Source organism: Lissotriton vulgaris, unplaced genomic scaffold (genome assembly GCF_964263255.1).
Source record: "Lissotriton vulgaris unplaced genomic scaffold, aLisVul1.2 SCAFFOLD_4855, whole genome shotgun sequence".
Classification (NCBI taxonomy): domain Eukaryota; kingdom Metazoa; phylum Chordata; class Amphibia; order Caudata; family Salamandridae; genus Lissotriton; species Lissotriton vulgaris.
In genome coordinates this window covers 19,019-35,792 of record NW_028248773.1, presented here as the reverse complement: position 1 = coordinate 35,792, position 16,774 = coordinate 19,019, and the positions used below count along the sequence as shown (strand labels likewise).

Here is a 16,774-nt window from a genome sequence, read left to right as displayed (position 1 = left end):
AGATGGTAAGCAGAGCGATTCAAAGCCCATAGCCAATTTATGGTGCAAGGTTCAGTTTTGGCCACAACTTGCTGGTATGATGTACATGGGTTATATTCCTAATGAGGCTCTGGGGCTGGAGAGGGGATCGATTTGGAATGTCTACAAGCAACCTTATGGGGAAGTGAACGCCGCCTATTTAGGGCTTTATAGCCTGGCATACGCAGATGATTAGTGGTTGCAAGTGATCAGAGTTTTCCAGCCTGTCTAGGTAGGAGTCTTTCACCTTATATCACAAAGGCTTTACATTATCATCCAAAGTATCCTATCCGAACAAAAATAAGTTTAACATGAAATCTAATAAAGATGTCAAAAAATCCTAGTGCATTCAAAAGTACCTTTATTTTCTTTTAATACAATCATATTCCACTGTCTAGATCGCTCAATCTTAATGAACTGCAAGGGTTCATTTGACGCGAAACAAGTCTGCAGCTCACAGAATGCACTGATTTGTTGAAAGAAAGTCCAGTACTAAGAGTCTGGGGCCAGATGTACAAAGCATTTTTCCGTTCGCACATGGGCAGATTCACAGAAACTGGAAAAATGCTTGTTCTAATGTACAAAAATGCGATTCGGTTACTTGGTATCTAATTGCATTTGCGATTCCGTATTTGGAAGGGGCGTGTTTAGGGCGCCCCATCCAAATACTGGACCGATACATTATTTATTGCTGCTCTGCAGTTGAATTACATTTGCAAGCTGTAATACTTTACCACTAGTTTAAAACTTGTGGTAACCATTTCGCAAAGGGGAAATGGGTTCTCTTGGGGACCTGTTTGAGAATGTAAATGAAAATATTTTATGAGCAGCCAGTGGTCCCATGGACCACTGCATACTCTAAAAAAAAAAAAAAAAAAAAAAAATCATGGTTTTTTTTGTTCTTCAACTCATCCAGTTTTCCTTTAAATGAAATAAATTGCTTTATTTAAAAGGAATCGCAGATATGGTGGTCTGCTGACAGCAGGCCACTATCCATGTGATGGCTGTGATTCCGAACGGGTCACAAATTGTGACCTACCTCATTACTGTTAACGAGGTAGGTCGATTTGCGACCCATTAGGAATCTCTAAATGAAACTCGATGAGTTTCATACATTAGGAATATTGATTTCCTTATTGCGACTCAGAATTGGGAAATCAGTGTTCCTAATGTTTGTACATCTAGCCCATAGTGTTCAGTTATTGATGGGACTTATTTCCATTGAATAAGAAAATTAGGAGCATTTAGGCTCTTGGCAAGGCTTCCATGACTTTGTCTCCAAGCTACAATCGAACCCTCATCGTCTTGCCCGCACTGTAAACCACATTTCTGATAGAAAATTCTAACTGCAGATTCTTCACTTTTTGAATACTCCCCAGGTGACGGGCTGGATCCAGAAAATCTTAACAATACTCCTGCATGCCAACAGGTGTTGCTACGCTGCCCTGTGCCAGCATCGCCCCGCTCTGGAAGTGACACACAGGGCCTTATATAGGTACCTCCCATGCACACAGATATCAGTTCCTTTCTTTCCAGTAGACTCTGATGTAGAGCTACCCCTAATCTCTCTCTAAACTGCTGTTGCGACTACATTTTTACTATGTGCAAGGGATAATGTCGCCTCCCAAATCTACAGGGTTCAAACCATTTGGGAAATGTTGCAAAAAACATGTGGTGTGCCTGGAGTTGAACTACGACAAAGTCCTGCAGTGACTGCACCTTGATGCATCCTAAGGCAATCCTTGAAAGAGAAGCTAAGGTTTTCGTGGTGAAATACAACAAGACTGTCGTGACCGTTTGAGGGCCAAAGATCGGTCCTAGCCCTACTCCTAAATCCGTTCCCATCACAGATCTTCACGGTCTAAAACCTTGGGTAAGTACAAGTGCAAAAATGAAAACAAGAAGTCCAGGCAGAACTATGGCCCAACCTGCTACTCTTGATCTTCTGAGGAGGCGCGAGGGTGTCATTGTGCTTCCAGGTCACATTCAAAAAGTAGTTCCTTTTCAAAGCTGATGCCATTCCTTATTCTGTGGTAACCTGAATTTTAGATACAGTCCGCATCACAGTAGCAAATCAAGGAATTCTGTGAAGCCATGCTGTGCTTTTTTGGCACCCGCTCATGGTCTACAAACTGTGGGGTCACAGTGCGTCCTGTGAGTCTTAAGCCTTTCTTCAATGAAAGACAACTTGCAAACGTCCAAGCTCAACACAAGATGCCAGAAATACACACTGCACATAATCTAATTCTCCAGCCCTACATGTTCCGAACAGATGCTTACTGGTGTTGGTTGACTGGGATGTAATCGCGGGTCAAGCAACAGCCACAAACCCTTGCAGGGTTGAAGCACAAAAAGTAAGTACATTAATCTGTGCTTAACCTTGGGTAGCTTGATACAAAAAGCAGTCCGGCTTAATTTGGAAAACGATTTACAAAAAGGGGGTGGTGATGAACAGAGTGTCTGAGTTAAACAGACCACTCTTACCCAGTCATAAGATCAGGGCTTGACCCATCACCGTTATTTATCTCACTGCCCCATCCCAGCTCAGAACCTGGCTATATGCAAATCAGTCTGTCCCTGGCCCAGTGCATCATGGGAACAGGGCAGACTAAACTACCAAGCCAATTCTTCACCAGAAAGGAGACAAGCTACCGGGGACCGGTTTCTGGCATTTCAGCCTTCTTCGGCCCGGCTTGCTTGAATCCTGATGGAGCAGTGAGAAAGGGACTCATGTCTGAGTATACCCTGCCACACCTATAGTGGCCAGAAACGATTTACAAAAAGGGGGTGGTGATGAACAGAGTGTCTGAGTTAAACAGACCACTCTTACCCAGTCATAAGATCAGGGCTTGACCCATCACCGTTATTGATCTCACTGCCCCATCCCAGCTCAGAACCTGGCTATATGCAAATCAGTCTGTCCCTGGCCCAGTGCATCATGGGAACAGGGCAGACTAAACTACCAAGCCAATTCTTCACCAGAAAGGAGACAAGCTACCGGGGACCGGTTTCTGGCATTTCAGCCTTCTTCGGCCCGGCTTGCTTGAATCCTGATGGAGCAGTGAGAAAGGGACTCATGTCTGAGTATACCCTGCCACACCTATAGTGGCCAAAACGATTTACAAAAAGGGGGTGGTGATGAACAGAGTGTCTGAGTTAAACAGACCACTCTTACCCAGTCATAAGATCAGGGCTTGACCCATCACCGTTATTTATCTCACTGCCCCATCCCAGCTCAGAACCTGGCTATATGCAAATCAGTCTGTCCCTGGCCCAGTGCATCATGGGAACAGGGCAGACTAAACTACCAAGCCAATTCTTCACCAGAAAGGAGACAAGCTACCGGGGACCGGTTTCTGGCATTTCAGCCTTCTTCGGCCCGGCTTGCTTGAATCCTGATGGAGCAGTGAGAAAGGGACTCATGTCTGAGTATACCCTGCCACACCTATAGTGGCCAAAAACGATTTACAAAAAGGGGGTGGTGATGAACAGAGTGTCTGAGTTAAACAGACCACTCTTACCCAGTCATAAGATCAGGGCTTGACCCATCACCGTTATTTATCTCACTGCCCCATCCCAGCTCAGAACCTGGCTATATGCAAATCAGTCTGTCCCTGGCCCAGTGCATCATGGGAACAGGGCAGACTAAACTACCAAGCCAATTCTTCACCAGAAAGGAGACAAGCTACCGGGGACCGGTTTCTGGCATTTCAGCCTTCTTCGGCCCGGCTTGCTTGAATCCTGATGGAGCAGTGAGAAAGGGACTCATGTCTGAGTATACCCTGCCACACCTATAGTGGCCAAAAACGATTTACAAAAAGGGGGTGGTGATGAACAGAGTGTCTGAGTTAAACAGACCACTCTTACCCAGTCATAAGATCAGGGCTTGACCCATCACCGTTATTTATCTCACTGCCCCATCCCAGCTCAGAACCTGGCTATATGCAAATCAGTCTGTCCCTGGCCCAGTGCATCATGGGAACAGGGCAGACTAAACTACCAAGCCAATTCTTCACCAGAAAGGAGACAAGCTACCGGGGACCGGTTTCTGGCATTTCAGCCTTCTTCGGCCCGGCTTGCTTGAATCCTGATGGAGCAGTGAGAAAGGGACTCATGTCTGAGTATACCCTGCCACACCTATAGTGGCCAAAAACGATTTACAAAAAGGGGGTGGTGATGAACAGAGTGTCTGAGTTAAACAGACCACTCTTACCCAGTCATAAGATCAGGGCTTGACCCATCACCGTTATTTATCTCACTGCCCCATCCCAGCTCAGAACCTGGCTATATGCAAATCAGTCTGTCCCTGGCCCAGTGCATCATGGGAACAGGGTAAGAATTGGCTTTTGTAGTTTGGTTTGCCCTGTTCCCATCATGCACTGGGACAGGAACAGACTAATTTGCATACAGCCAGGTTCTGAAACTGGGATGGTGCAGTGAGCTAAAAAACGGTGTTGGATCTAGCCCTGATCTCTTGACTGGGTGAGAGCTTTCTGCTTAATTCAGAGACTCTGTCCCTCACCACCCCTTGTTGTAAATATATACGGCTTAATTTGGAGGCAGTGTGTAAAGTATGTATGCAGCACACAAACACTAATACAATGAAAATACAACTGAAGTAACATCCCAAGCCAATTTAGAATGATAAAGTACATTTTAAGAAATTATTTGACACCAAAATGACACATCCAATCAGTAGAACCGGAGTTTTGAATTTTAAAGGAATTCTGAAGAAGTGTCTGAGCAGGTAAATTTCAGCAGGGCAAGGCTTCTGGAGGTGTCCTAGGAGGGAGCTTTGTCGTTGGATGGCCTTGGGTTGAAGCTGCAGTGAATATTTCTTTTTTCGGACTTAGTCTCCGAAATTGAAGTCAAAAGCCTCCAGAGGGATGAAGCAGTTGGCTGTGGACAGAGACAGTTCTGTGAGGCTGGATACTCCTTTGGCGGGGGATCACTGAAAAGGAATTGCTGCTACGTACAAGAACTTAGCTGGAGAAGTCTCAAAGTCAATCGGACTGACAATGCACCTCGGGCGGATAGGCAAGCAAGTTAGTCCCAGACTCCTCCTGGTTCTCCGAGTACTTTTTGGCCAAAATGTGTCCTCCTCTTTGGTTTTTGGCCATATGAGCTCCTTTAGCACCACAACCATTGGTCCAGAACTGGTAGGACACATCTTGGGGTGTTCAGGCTGGGCCCAGGTGCGGGTTTAAATTGGGAGCTTTTTATGTCCCTGTGGCTCGGAAAAGGAGCGCAGACTAGCAGTTGGAGTCCATGCAGGGCTGGCATCTAAGTTTCAAGGCAGGCTACAGACAGGAAAGTAGTCCTTCCAAGTACAGCAGCAGTCTGGCTGAGTGCAAGTCACATTAGCAGGCAATCCTATGAGTCTTTCCGCACGTCCAGTAGTGAACTGAAGAGTGGGTCTTAAGGTCCTATGTTTATACCCTGGTGCCTTTCTGGAAGGTGGGAGCAGTTTCTGGAAAAGTTCTTTTGAAGTGCTTGAAATGTCCTGGCTCCAAGCTAGCTGCAGTGACAATACAGGATTGGTATGCCCTTTGTGTGAAGACAGAGCACAGACTATTCAGGTGCAAGTGGGCCTGTGCTTAGCTATGCCCCCACATCCTGCCAGCAGATGACCCATTGTGACATCCCTTATCCCTCTATTGTGTGAATGTCTGGGAGGAATTTTCAAACTCTGTCAGCTATTCCTCTACGCATGACCCAAGACAGGCTGCAGGCACATAGGAATAAGGGCAGGAAAACCCCAACTTTCTAAAAGTGGCTATTTTCAAAATTGTAGTGAGAAATCTGACTAACTTGAAAGGTGATTTATCATTACAATTTCATAGGTACCAAACATGACATATCTCCTTGCTCCCAATTAGGAATTGCAACTTATTAAATCAAACAAGGAATCCCCAATATTGTCCTGCGAGAGGGATAGGCCTCAGAGGAGTGAAAAACTAATTTAGACTTTTTTCACTAGCAGGACATGTAAAGCTTAAAAGTACATTTCCAACCTTTTAATTACAGTGCACCCTGCCCAATGGGCTACCTAGGGCCTTCCTTGGGGATGACTTATACTTAATGAAAGTGACATGGCAGTTTAAAACTGCAATGGTCGGTCTGGGGCATGTTTCACAGTGCTTCGTAAGTGGGTGGTGCAGTAAGCGGTGCTGCAGGCCCACTAGAAGTGTTAGTTTACAGGCCCTGGGTGTATATATACTATTCTACAAGGAACTTATAAATAAATTAGATATGCCAATTGGGTATATGCCAATTGAGCCATGTTTAGGGGAGGGAGCACAAGCACCTGAGCACTGGTTAGCAAGTGCACTGGGTCTTAAGGCCTACAAAACAAATTCAACAAAAAGAAGAGGGTTAAAAGGCAAAGGGTTTGAGGATGACCCTGCTGAGGGCCGGGTCAAACAACACACTAAGTAACATTTTCCTTACTTTTTGTCTCTCCCTGGCTGCCTATGACCGGCCTCAGTGAGTATATGCTTAAGAGGACCAGCACAAGACTTACCCACTTATGCATTCTGCACTAGTCTATCTTGATTTGCCACTTTTTTCCTTAATTCCTCCCAATGTTTGAGAATCCGTAGAAGGATAAATGGAACATACTTTCCGTTGTGGACCATTTCAGCAAATGTTTGTCTCTGATGGAAAATACAGCCTAATACCTTTTTGTTTCTCTCATTTAGTCTCCGCATCTTAATATTTGCTTCAAACGCAGGGTAAACAAAGGGGCTGACCTTCAGATTTTTTTCTAACGTGTTCCAAGTAACCATTTTGATTTATTTTCGACAACATGCCAAAAAAAATCAAACGGTGAGTGTTAGAAACGTGGTAGCGTGGTGCGGAGCAGGCAGACCAAATTCCAGGGCATTGTGTAAAGCATCTGCGCAGCACACACTCTGGCGACACACCAGGCACACTACAAAACAAGACCACACCAGGTGATGTGAAAATAACTTGTGTCAGAATGTAATCGCAGTTGCATAAACATTGTGCCAACCGGCACTGGTAATCCTATACAGGGGGAACTATTTACTGGGCAGGGCCAAGCGGGCCACTGCCAGAACCATCACCCGTACAATTAGGATAAAGGTAAGTGTAAAGAATAAATGTAAAGCCCAACAGCTTTCGATGAGTAACAGCCAGTAGCTACTGGCTAGATCATGCACTTAGCATAAATCAAATTAGCATTGGCATAAACATGCAAGCGGAAATCACATTAGCACAAAACCATTGGGCCTAAACATAAAACCAGCCATGTGGGCGTAGACCTGTGAACATCACATTAAACGTGCCCATTAGGGGAAAAGAAACCATTAGCATTATAAACACATGCATTAGGCATAAGCCTCATCAGCAATAGCATAAGCTTAAAACATTATGGCATGAAGACATTAGGCATGGCCCTATGACATTAGGAATAACACATGCGGCACTTTAATAGGTGCATGAGCATGACGAATAAACCATCTTATGCATAACTTCAGCACCTTTTGGCAAGGATCAACATATAAGCATTAATCTCATCCTTATAAGCATAAAAAGGACATTATGCACAAAACCATCCATGTGAGCGTTGGGTATAAACCCATAAGTCATAAACCCCGTTTGCATGAAGGCATTATCAGAATAGGCATCCTTGTGGGCATAAACATTACATTATACATTACATTCGGCGTAAACCAGCTTGGCAGGAAACATTAGGCATGACATCAGCATGGCAACCCTGAGGGGAAAACATTAGGTAACATGGGCATAAAGACATTATCAGGAGGGCCCTCAACAGACCTTTCCCCTTGCAGTGCCCTCCTTGCTATGCAAACAAATGTGCCCCACGTTGCCACTGCCCACTTTCCGTCTGTGCAGTGGTGTAAAATAGTCCGTTCTGGGCACATTGGAGTCACCTCCGTGACTCTGTTGTCACCACAAATGCACAACTGTTGCAGCGGCCCGCAAAGGCTGTGCCACTGTGTAGCCCCAAGAAACACTGGCACTACTGGGCAATTTCGAGCCCAGATGGAGCCCCTCCCTGGGTCTCTGTGGTTCAAGGAATGCCCCCAAATCGTTGCAGTTGCCCACTGTTAAGCGGGGCAGCTGGGGAAGCCCACGCGACCACTCCAGTCTTCTTGGAAGGATAACCGTGGGCGGGCACCGATAATGTGCCCCGTTGCCCCCTCCCTGTCACCGGTTCCCCAAATGCCCCACTCACCGGTCTCTCGGGGCTGCAGGTGTTTCGGTGGCCTCCCGGCAGTAGGCTTCAGACATCTCTTGCTGCTGGCGCAGCAACATGCAGGCGGGGTAGGCTCCCGCCGGACCCAGGCTCTCCTCAGTGGCACACGCGGGGCTCTCACTGACCTTCAGGAGCCCCGCTTGCCATCCGCCGCGCCTCACTCCACTTGGGTTCTCCCGGGCCCCCTCCTGAGATCCGGGACTTTGTTGCGGAGCCCGCGAGGCTCTGCACCTCCCGCTTCCTCCATCGCTGGGTGGGACTTCCTCTAGGTACTCCCGCCGGCACCAATCCCAGCGCGGCTTCCCTGAAGTCACTGGGGAAGCCTGCGCGGGACTCCTGAGTCTCCCGGGCCGGCGCAGTGATTTCGCGCAGCTCTGCAGTGCAGGTGGGCTCCCGCTGAAGTTTAAAATAGGCAGTTATTCTCATTGCGGCTCAGCCGTGGCGGTAATTCTGGGCAGTCTTAAAGCGCGGGGTAGGCTCCTGCTTCCATTGGCAATAAACCCGTGGGTTTCTAATTATGTAAAATACTACAGGAGCAAAAACCAGTCAACCACGTTGTGATTGGGGTAGATAATCAGAATAAACATACAGTATCCCAACTGGTGTTATTGAAAGACAATTAGAATGGATATGCAAAAAATATTATCAGAAAAGAAAATAAGGAGACTCCACACATTTCAAATGTGCTCATTGCATCATGGTTAAATAGAAGTAGTTAGGCAAAATACAGTTGTAGCAGCACTGTAGGTAGACCAATAACAATACAACCCAAATTGTACTTGGTGCTCAAGGTGTGCAAGTGATGACCAGGGTGGCGACGCAAGTGACAATTGTGATCAGCATAAACGGTGCATAGTGAATGGTACTTGGATATATACAGCTGAATCTTGAAGCTTGATTTCTGAATTGGGTTGACTGTAGTAAGGATGAACCACATTGTGGGCTGCGCCTCTTATTGTGCTGAGCGGTCGACGATGTTTAGGACTGGGTTGAAGGGGTAACGGTACAGCGCTCGCAGAAAGTGGCGAAAATCTGGCAATATAGCGCTTGGGTGACACAGCTCTTTACCTTGTGGTTCCCTCGCAGCAGCAGCACTCGCAGGTTCCGCAACAGTCCCAGCGCTGAGGGAGAGATTTCAGGTGTCGGGCACCCCGCGCATCCCTGGCGCTAGGTCCCACCAAATAAAGCTGCAGCACTCACAAGGCGCTAGGGAGGCAGGCAAGTATAGTCCTTGGAGATATAGCGCTCACAGGGCGCTATGGTGCAGGCAGGCCAGGCTGGGCATGATCAGCAGACAGTGGGCATTCATCAGTACAGGACAGCAGCTCCTAGAAGTAGTCTCCCATACAGTAGCACTCCTCCTGACATAGCGGTCCTCACTCCAGCGAAGGCTCTCACTGGCCCTGTGGACAGCAGAGGGATACAGATGGGATCAGGGGCCAGCAGCAGGCCCTTGTGGCAGCACCTCCTGGCAGTGTCCCCTCTAAATCAAGTCCACGTTCAGTCTGAGCACATGGCATCCCAGCTCCGTTATTTATACACCCCTCACCCCACCTCCCAGAAAGGGCTGGAAACTTCTGCAGGGTTCCCTGGGGTACCGGTCCCAACTGGTTTTGGGGAGGTGTAGAGCACCCTGGGTGCCAGGCTTCCCTCCAAAAGCTGGGGTTGCTGGGAAACTAACGACTAGACTGGTAACTCCCCTCCGGCAGGCAGGCACCAGCACACACCAATGGCGTCCATTTAAAAAGGGACATTTACACAGTGGTAACAATAACTTGCGCACACTGCACAGCACTTATTATTTTCCATCTTACACATCAAACAAACATATTTATTGTGTTTCCTTTCAAACCACTAATTCCAAGTTAGCAAAAAAAACTAGGGAGAAAGGCAAAAAGTTTCGGAGTGACCTTGCAAGCAGAGCCAAGTTCAACAGAGTGTATTATTTCTCAAAAACAGCTGACCACCAAACCAAGAATGGCAATAAATGAGTCTTGTGTGTCTTTCAAATTATTGACTTTTTGTTTATACTTTTCTTTTGTCCTATTGCAGAGCATGTTCTATGAGGGTTCCTATGCAAAATCCCCCTACCTTTCTCTAAGTTTGCCCCTCTTCTATACCACCTTTCGCCTTCTCAGAGTGAACCTACCATGCTGGAAAGGTTCTGTGCAGATAACCCGTAATCTGAAAGACTTGTACTAATTGATGAACATTCACACACTAATTACTACAGTGTAATGAACAAATTCCTTGTCCATGGTGTGGCATAAAATACAAGGTTTTCTTCCTCTTAGTTACCAGGTTCCAGTCACTTTATAGAGAAAAGTGGGGCCGTACTCAAAAAGAATAATTTTTAAAATAACATCTCCGCATGTGCATTTAATCCCCTGTGCTCTGGTTTTGGTCAAATGCACTTTTTTTACAATTACACCCATAGAACATGAGTCAAATAAAGTGTGCATATCTGCTAAAAGTAATGTACTATTTACTACCATAGTGGAGGAAGGGAAATGCATCTTTACTTGCACCACCTCTTATGGTTCATAGTACCTCTCACACAGCAATGGTAATAAATAGCTTGGTGGTTCTGCATATGTACTACACACAAACACACCACTCTCCCCCAGATGTCCCAGAATTCTTGAGGCCTTTAGAAATGTATGAGTAAAAGTTTTGTATTCAAGTTAAAGGGTAAAATGTTGTTTGGAAAAAAACTTTAAAAAGAAACTGGGAAGAATTAGGCACAGCGGGAACTAGGATTATGCAGAGGAACACTGATGACTAGAATTGAAAGCAGAAGTGGTGTGCTGAAGGGGTGTTTAGTATTGGTACGTGGCTGGAGCTGGGTGTTTGGAAAGTGGTCAAAAGGAGCTGGGCTTTATGACTGTGTTAAGTAGAAAGAGGGTAGTCAAGGGTGGGTAGGATAGGGAGTAACTGGCTAGTGTAGATTAATTTATGGGAGGATGTATTTTTTAAGAACATTTTTATGGAGGCTGTGGAGGGTTTTTTCCCCAAAAGTGTACAACACTTAGCAGAAAGGCTGCAGATAATTCATCGCAATGAAAGGCATTCACCAGCCTGATTTCAGCAACTTGGAGTTGCCGTTTATTTTGAAAAATATATGTAAACACATTTGTGGAAAAAGTTCTCCAGAACACTTTTCCACACCGTCCTTTTTGCCTGACTCGCATACAACTGAGAAGCAGCAGTTTTCATCCTGTGTTTTGTTTTTTTCCTTCTTGGTATCGCTGCTTTCATTCGTTCTCTTAAATCTGATACCCAGTCCCCATAATAGTGCCATTTTACATTATATGCCAACTGAGCCTAAGCTGCCTCTGCCCGTGAAGGAGGCATTTGAATCCTGTTTTCTACTGGTAAATAACCTCAGTGACTACTTATTGGGATGGTTTCTATTGCGTGGCAATCAGTGGTTTTTCGGCAACACCCTGCTGACTGTACCCAACAGGTAATGCCTAAGGCTTTTTCACTCTTCATAATTTATATAAAATCCTGCTTAAAAGAGACCTATTGTGCCCCTGTAATGGCTATGATGTCTTACGAAGGAAGGAGGTCAGTTTTAAAGGGCTCCAGGACCATGCGTGTAATATGCTGTTAACCTAGTGTTTTTTTACTGTGGCAACATAATGAAGCCCTGTAGTTTAGAATTCCATTAGAAACCAAATTTAGCACTAGAATCCCTGCTACATTGCCATGGGTTCTTCTAACCCTGAAACCCGGTGAATAGCTGCTGATGAAATAACAATTATCAAATGGGAAATTACTCACCCACTACCCCAGGACTCCTACAGCAACCCAAAAAACTAGCATTATAGCAGTCCCACAAACCATGCCCGGTTATACAATCACCACAGACTGTTTCCCTGAAATTCTGGCATGAATAGGTGGGGAGGGGCCCATGTCCTCTTCCCTTCCTTCTGCCCCAGATTCGCCCAGAAGTTGACCCCAAGCCCTTGTACACTTATCAGTCCTATATCATATGACTCTTACCATAACAACCCTCTAAATGTTTACGGTAAGATTATTTACAATGTTCCTCCCCATCGCTTTCTGCTGTTACTGCTATTCTTCTCCTGGTCATTTAACTTTCTAACCTCGCCTGTCTTTTCGCGTGGCCTCAGGGCTACTTAAAGGCTCCCACCTTCTCTCCTGGACTTCTCGTCTTCTGTTCTGTCCTGGCCGACACCCTGCTGCTGTTCTCGGACAGCATCTCTGGACTCTAGCCCTCCTCCCACTCCCTCATCCTTAACCCTTTTCCCCGTGGATGATCCTCAGATGGTTCTTCCCTCTGCTTCATCTCCCACCTGGGCTCCCACCTTCTCTCTTGGACCTCTGGACTTTTGTTCTGTCCTGACCGACACTTTGCTGCTGTTTTCGGACAGTCTCTCTGGACTCTAGCCCTCCTACCATGCCCTTGGCCTTAACCCTTTTCCCCGTGGATGATCCTCAACTGTTTCCCTCCCTGTTGTGCCCCCCCTTCTCTCCATACCCTTGCATCCCTGATTCTTAGATCGTATCCATGTGTACCCCCTCCCTGTGTTTAGAGTTAGAGCTGTAACGACTAGTCGCCTGTGTGACTGTTGGAATATAGCCAGGTGTATCCCTTCCCCTGTGTGAAGAGATAACCCTACTCACTAGAACAAAAAGAAATGTGCTCCTGAAATGTGTAACGTAACTGATTCTATGTAATGTGCTTTGATAACATGTAACAGAACTGGTGCTATGTAAAGCGCTTTGATAACCTAATCGGTTCAAGTTCCTGAAATGTGTAACGTAACTGATTCTATGTAAACTGCTGTGATAACATGTAACGGAACTGGTGCTATGTAAAGCGCTCTGATAACCTAATCGGTTCAAGTTCGCGCTATAGAAAACTCTAAAAATAAATAAATGAATAAATTTATAATACACCAACATAATTTAACATATTTTTGTCACCCCGCACTTTCTGAAAAGATTCTAAAACTTGTACCAATACTGTTCCCTTCATTTTGCCCAGGAGTGGTTCTATATTAATATATTTGTCCCTGGATAAAGAGTCCTTCAGTTTCAAGCAGTTTCTTTTCTCATAGGGCCGTGTGGCCTCACAGCTATTTGCCAAGTGTAGATCACTACCAGTCTCCCTAAAACCTTGGAGTTTACATGCCTTTGTGTTGGCCAGGCCATGTCCATTTCATTATTAGTTGATATTCAGAGTTTGTTTGGGGTACCTTTTTTATTTTACTTTATGAATAGAAATAGTTATGATGCAGAGCTGAATATTTATACAATGTATAGTTTGTGTTTGTTTTTTGACCAGGCTTCTGAAGTAATCTGATATTGAACCAGGCTGTTTTTTTTATTTCAGATTTTTGCTACATCTATCTGAAAAAACAGGAGGAGTTATTGTGACCAATGATAACTTGAGAGAATTTGTGACTGAGTCCCCATCTTGGGCGCAGATAATAAAAGAAAGGTGACCATTTATATGCTAATTTCCATTTCGCTCTTTTATATGGATATTTCAGTAACATTGAGAAACCTCAAAAAAGGAATTTAATATCTGTGCTCTTGACAGTAGTAGTATGTATTAATACTATTAGTGGTCCCTTACTCATAAAAGTTGTTTTTTAAACTGAATTATTTTATTATTGTAATTCATATCTGTCTCAAAGGAATATTAATACCTGGATCCCTTACTCACACTGCACAGTGACTGTTAAAGTACCTAAAAAATCTCATGCTGATTGGATGTGGTCTAGCGTGTCAGAAAAGACTGACCCTTTTGGAGCAAAGTTGGACTGAATTGAATTTATTTTTCAGTGTTTTTTATCTGAATACAGATTCTTCTTGCTATTTCACAACATGCCTGGATCTGACTTCCATGGCAGTTTGAGCCAGCTCTTTCATGGCTATCATCTACATAGACAAACATCAATTTCATGATCTGCAATGTTTAGGCGTGGGTGCAATCAGCCTATCAAGATTGTGAGCTGCGATAGTTTGAACTCCGCTTTAATGGCTGAAATGAGCCAGTAGGATGAAATCTTGCGCTAGGGTCACACAATTACAGCACCAGAATGGTTGTAGCATTTCCATTTAATGTAAAATTTAAACTTACATCTTTAGCTTTTAGAAGAAAAAAACTTAAAAATGCTATTGTTACATTAGCTACAATTTTAAAACATTCATCTTCTGTGCAGTAGAAAAGATGATTTCTCATTGATCTGCTTTTTCACATTCCTACTTGGAAACTTTTACAGATTTTACTTAGAGGAATTGTGCAAAGTTTTAACTTTACCTGGGTCTAATCAAGGAGTTTCACCTGAGTGATATAAGTGAGGTTGTTGACTATGTGGTGTCTAGATAGGATTATATAAAATTTTTACTGCACAATATGTTGGTTGTTTTTACATGGCGTAACTTTGACGTTTAAGGAGGGTCTATTACTTAAGAATTTCATTCTTCAAGCGAAACATCATCAGCATTACATCGTAGTCCAGCCATGGTGAAATCCCTGTAGTTGTTAAAAAAAAATCTTTAAGACTGAGTTCTGCCAAGATCACTTTTAAAGTGATACTGTACATTAAGGACACAATGTATCAAGCTTTTTCTTGGAATTTTTCAAAGTGAGCAGCCCTCTGTGGAAATGTGTTAGAGGTACTATTTTTGCAGTTAATGGTATGTATCAGTATTTCTTAATTTGGTGTTGAAGGCATTTTTGCTTGCAATTGACCACCTTTTTATTTTTAACAAAGTTCATTCTTTAAAATAAGTCCTGCAGTAATATAAAGTTTGCAAGCACAGACAATGTCCCATATGGCAGATGCAGGCCTCTACCGTTTGCCTTTACTTTTCGCAGGACACCCATATTTCTTATCTTCCTCGGAATACCACCAGTCAGTGACATCTGCTTATAGTGTTTTTCCCTATTTGTTTTGAACAGCAGGTTATCCCCCTCAGATATACTTGACTGTTGAAACGCAGAATCTTGCTGGAAAGGTGGCAGGCTATCTGCAACTTACCAATGTATGCATGCAGTAGGGCTATTGGAAATGTACTCTGCCGTCCGCGGGGTGCTTTGCACTATGTCTCGTTGCAGTCTGATTCACTTTTGCACCTGGTTTACCCTCCTCTGAGGTATTTTATGTTTCCCTGTAGAATTATATTCTCAAGATCATAAGAATTGTGTTGTACTTTATTTCATTTAAATTTTCTGTTTTAGGATTTTGCAATACACATTTGCTGGTGACATATTCATGGTACCTGATGATCCATTGGGGAAACATGGACCCAAGTTGCATGATTTTCTCCACCAGAAGCCTCCAATTCAACAGAAAAAGTTTCTGCCGCCCCTTTGTCACCCAATTGAATTCCGGCAGCCATGGTTACAGCACCAGCAGTTACAGCAGCCACGCTTTCAGCAGCAACGTTTTAGGTAAAACAAACTGTACTTTGATAGTTTTGCCATGGATAGTTTTTGTTCAGTGTTGTATGTTTGCACCCATTAGACAATGTAAACCTGTGGGTAGGAAAAATTTAAATTTTCTATATTTCTTCTAGCATTAGATGGTTAAGAGCTACACCATGCATCCGAAAGCAGAATATCTGTTAACCCCGGACTGTAAATCATTGGGGAAAAAATTATAATTGAGTTAATGTTAATGTTATTGGGATTTATATAGCGCCCTGCTGCCCCAGCCAAGGGGCGTCCCGGCGCTGCGAGTGAGGCAGAAGGCAGAAAAAGAAAAAAGCATCAGAGGGGAGAAGGGGAGATTACTGAAAGAGGTGGGTTTTGATGGCTTTCCTGAATGCCAGAAGGTCCTGTATGCCACGGATTGTTTCCGGTAGGCTGTTCCAAAGCTTGGCAGCGAGCAGGCTGAAGGATCGGCCGCCCATTCTGGCCAGTTTGGTACGGGGAATGACCACAAGATGTTGTCCTTCTGAACAAAGTGACCTCCTAGGAATATACTCCGCCAGGAGGGGGCGCAACATCGGGGGGGAGGCGGTTTTAAGGATTTTGAAGGCTAAACAGAGTGCCTTAAACTGAATCCTTTTTCCCACCGGGAGCCAGTGCAGTTTTTTCAGGACTCCAGCCACCGAGGAGTGGCAGGGGAGACCTACCAGAGCCCTGGCGGCAGCATTCTGGACTCTCTGAAGTCTGGTAGTTTCCGCTAGGTTAGCGCCCAGTAAAAGGGAGCTGGCGTAATCCAGCCTAGAAAGGATGGTAGCTTGGACAATTAACTGGCGGGTGTGACAGTCGAAGAACTTCAGGATGGGTCTTAGATTGCGCAGGATGCCGAAGCAGGTGGCTGCCACTTTTTTGGTGTGGTGGGTAAATTTCAATGCCGAGTCTACCCAGACTCCCAGATTTTTAACACATTCCTTGGGCCACCAGCTTTCGCCCAGGATGCGGTGTTTTTCCCCAGGAGCTGTATCTCTGTTTTCCCCGCATTGAGCTGGAGGAAATACGCCGTCATCCAGTTGGTGATGTCAGTAAGGGTCTGTTTGAAG

At 44.8% G+C, this 16,774-nt stretch overlaps 1 protein-coding gene across 1 annotated transcript in view; it reads left to right on the top strand.

Moving 5' to 3' along the window:
* The window catches only part of LOC147663834 (NEDD4-binding protein 1-like), a gene marked incomplete at both ends in the record, with an annotated part of 112,528 nt that extends 96,830 nt beyond the window's left edge, over positions 1-15,698 (top strand). Inside the window, 2 exons of the mRNA XM_086950169.1 lie at positions 13,629-13,736; positions 15,486-15,698. Coding sequence (XP_086806295.1) covers positions 13,629-13,736; positions 15,486-15,698 — 321 coding nt within the window. The remainder of the gene's footprint in view (positions 1-13,628; positions 13,737-15,485) is intronic.
* Positions 15,699-16,774: the final 1,076 nt, after the last annotated feature.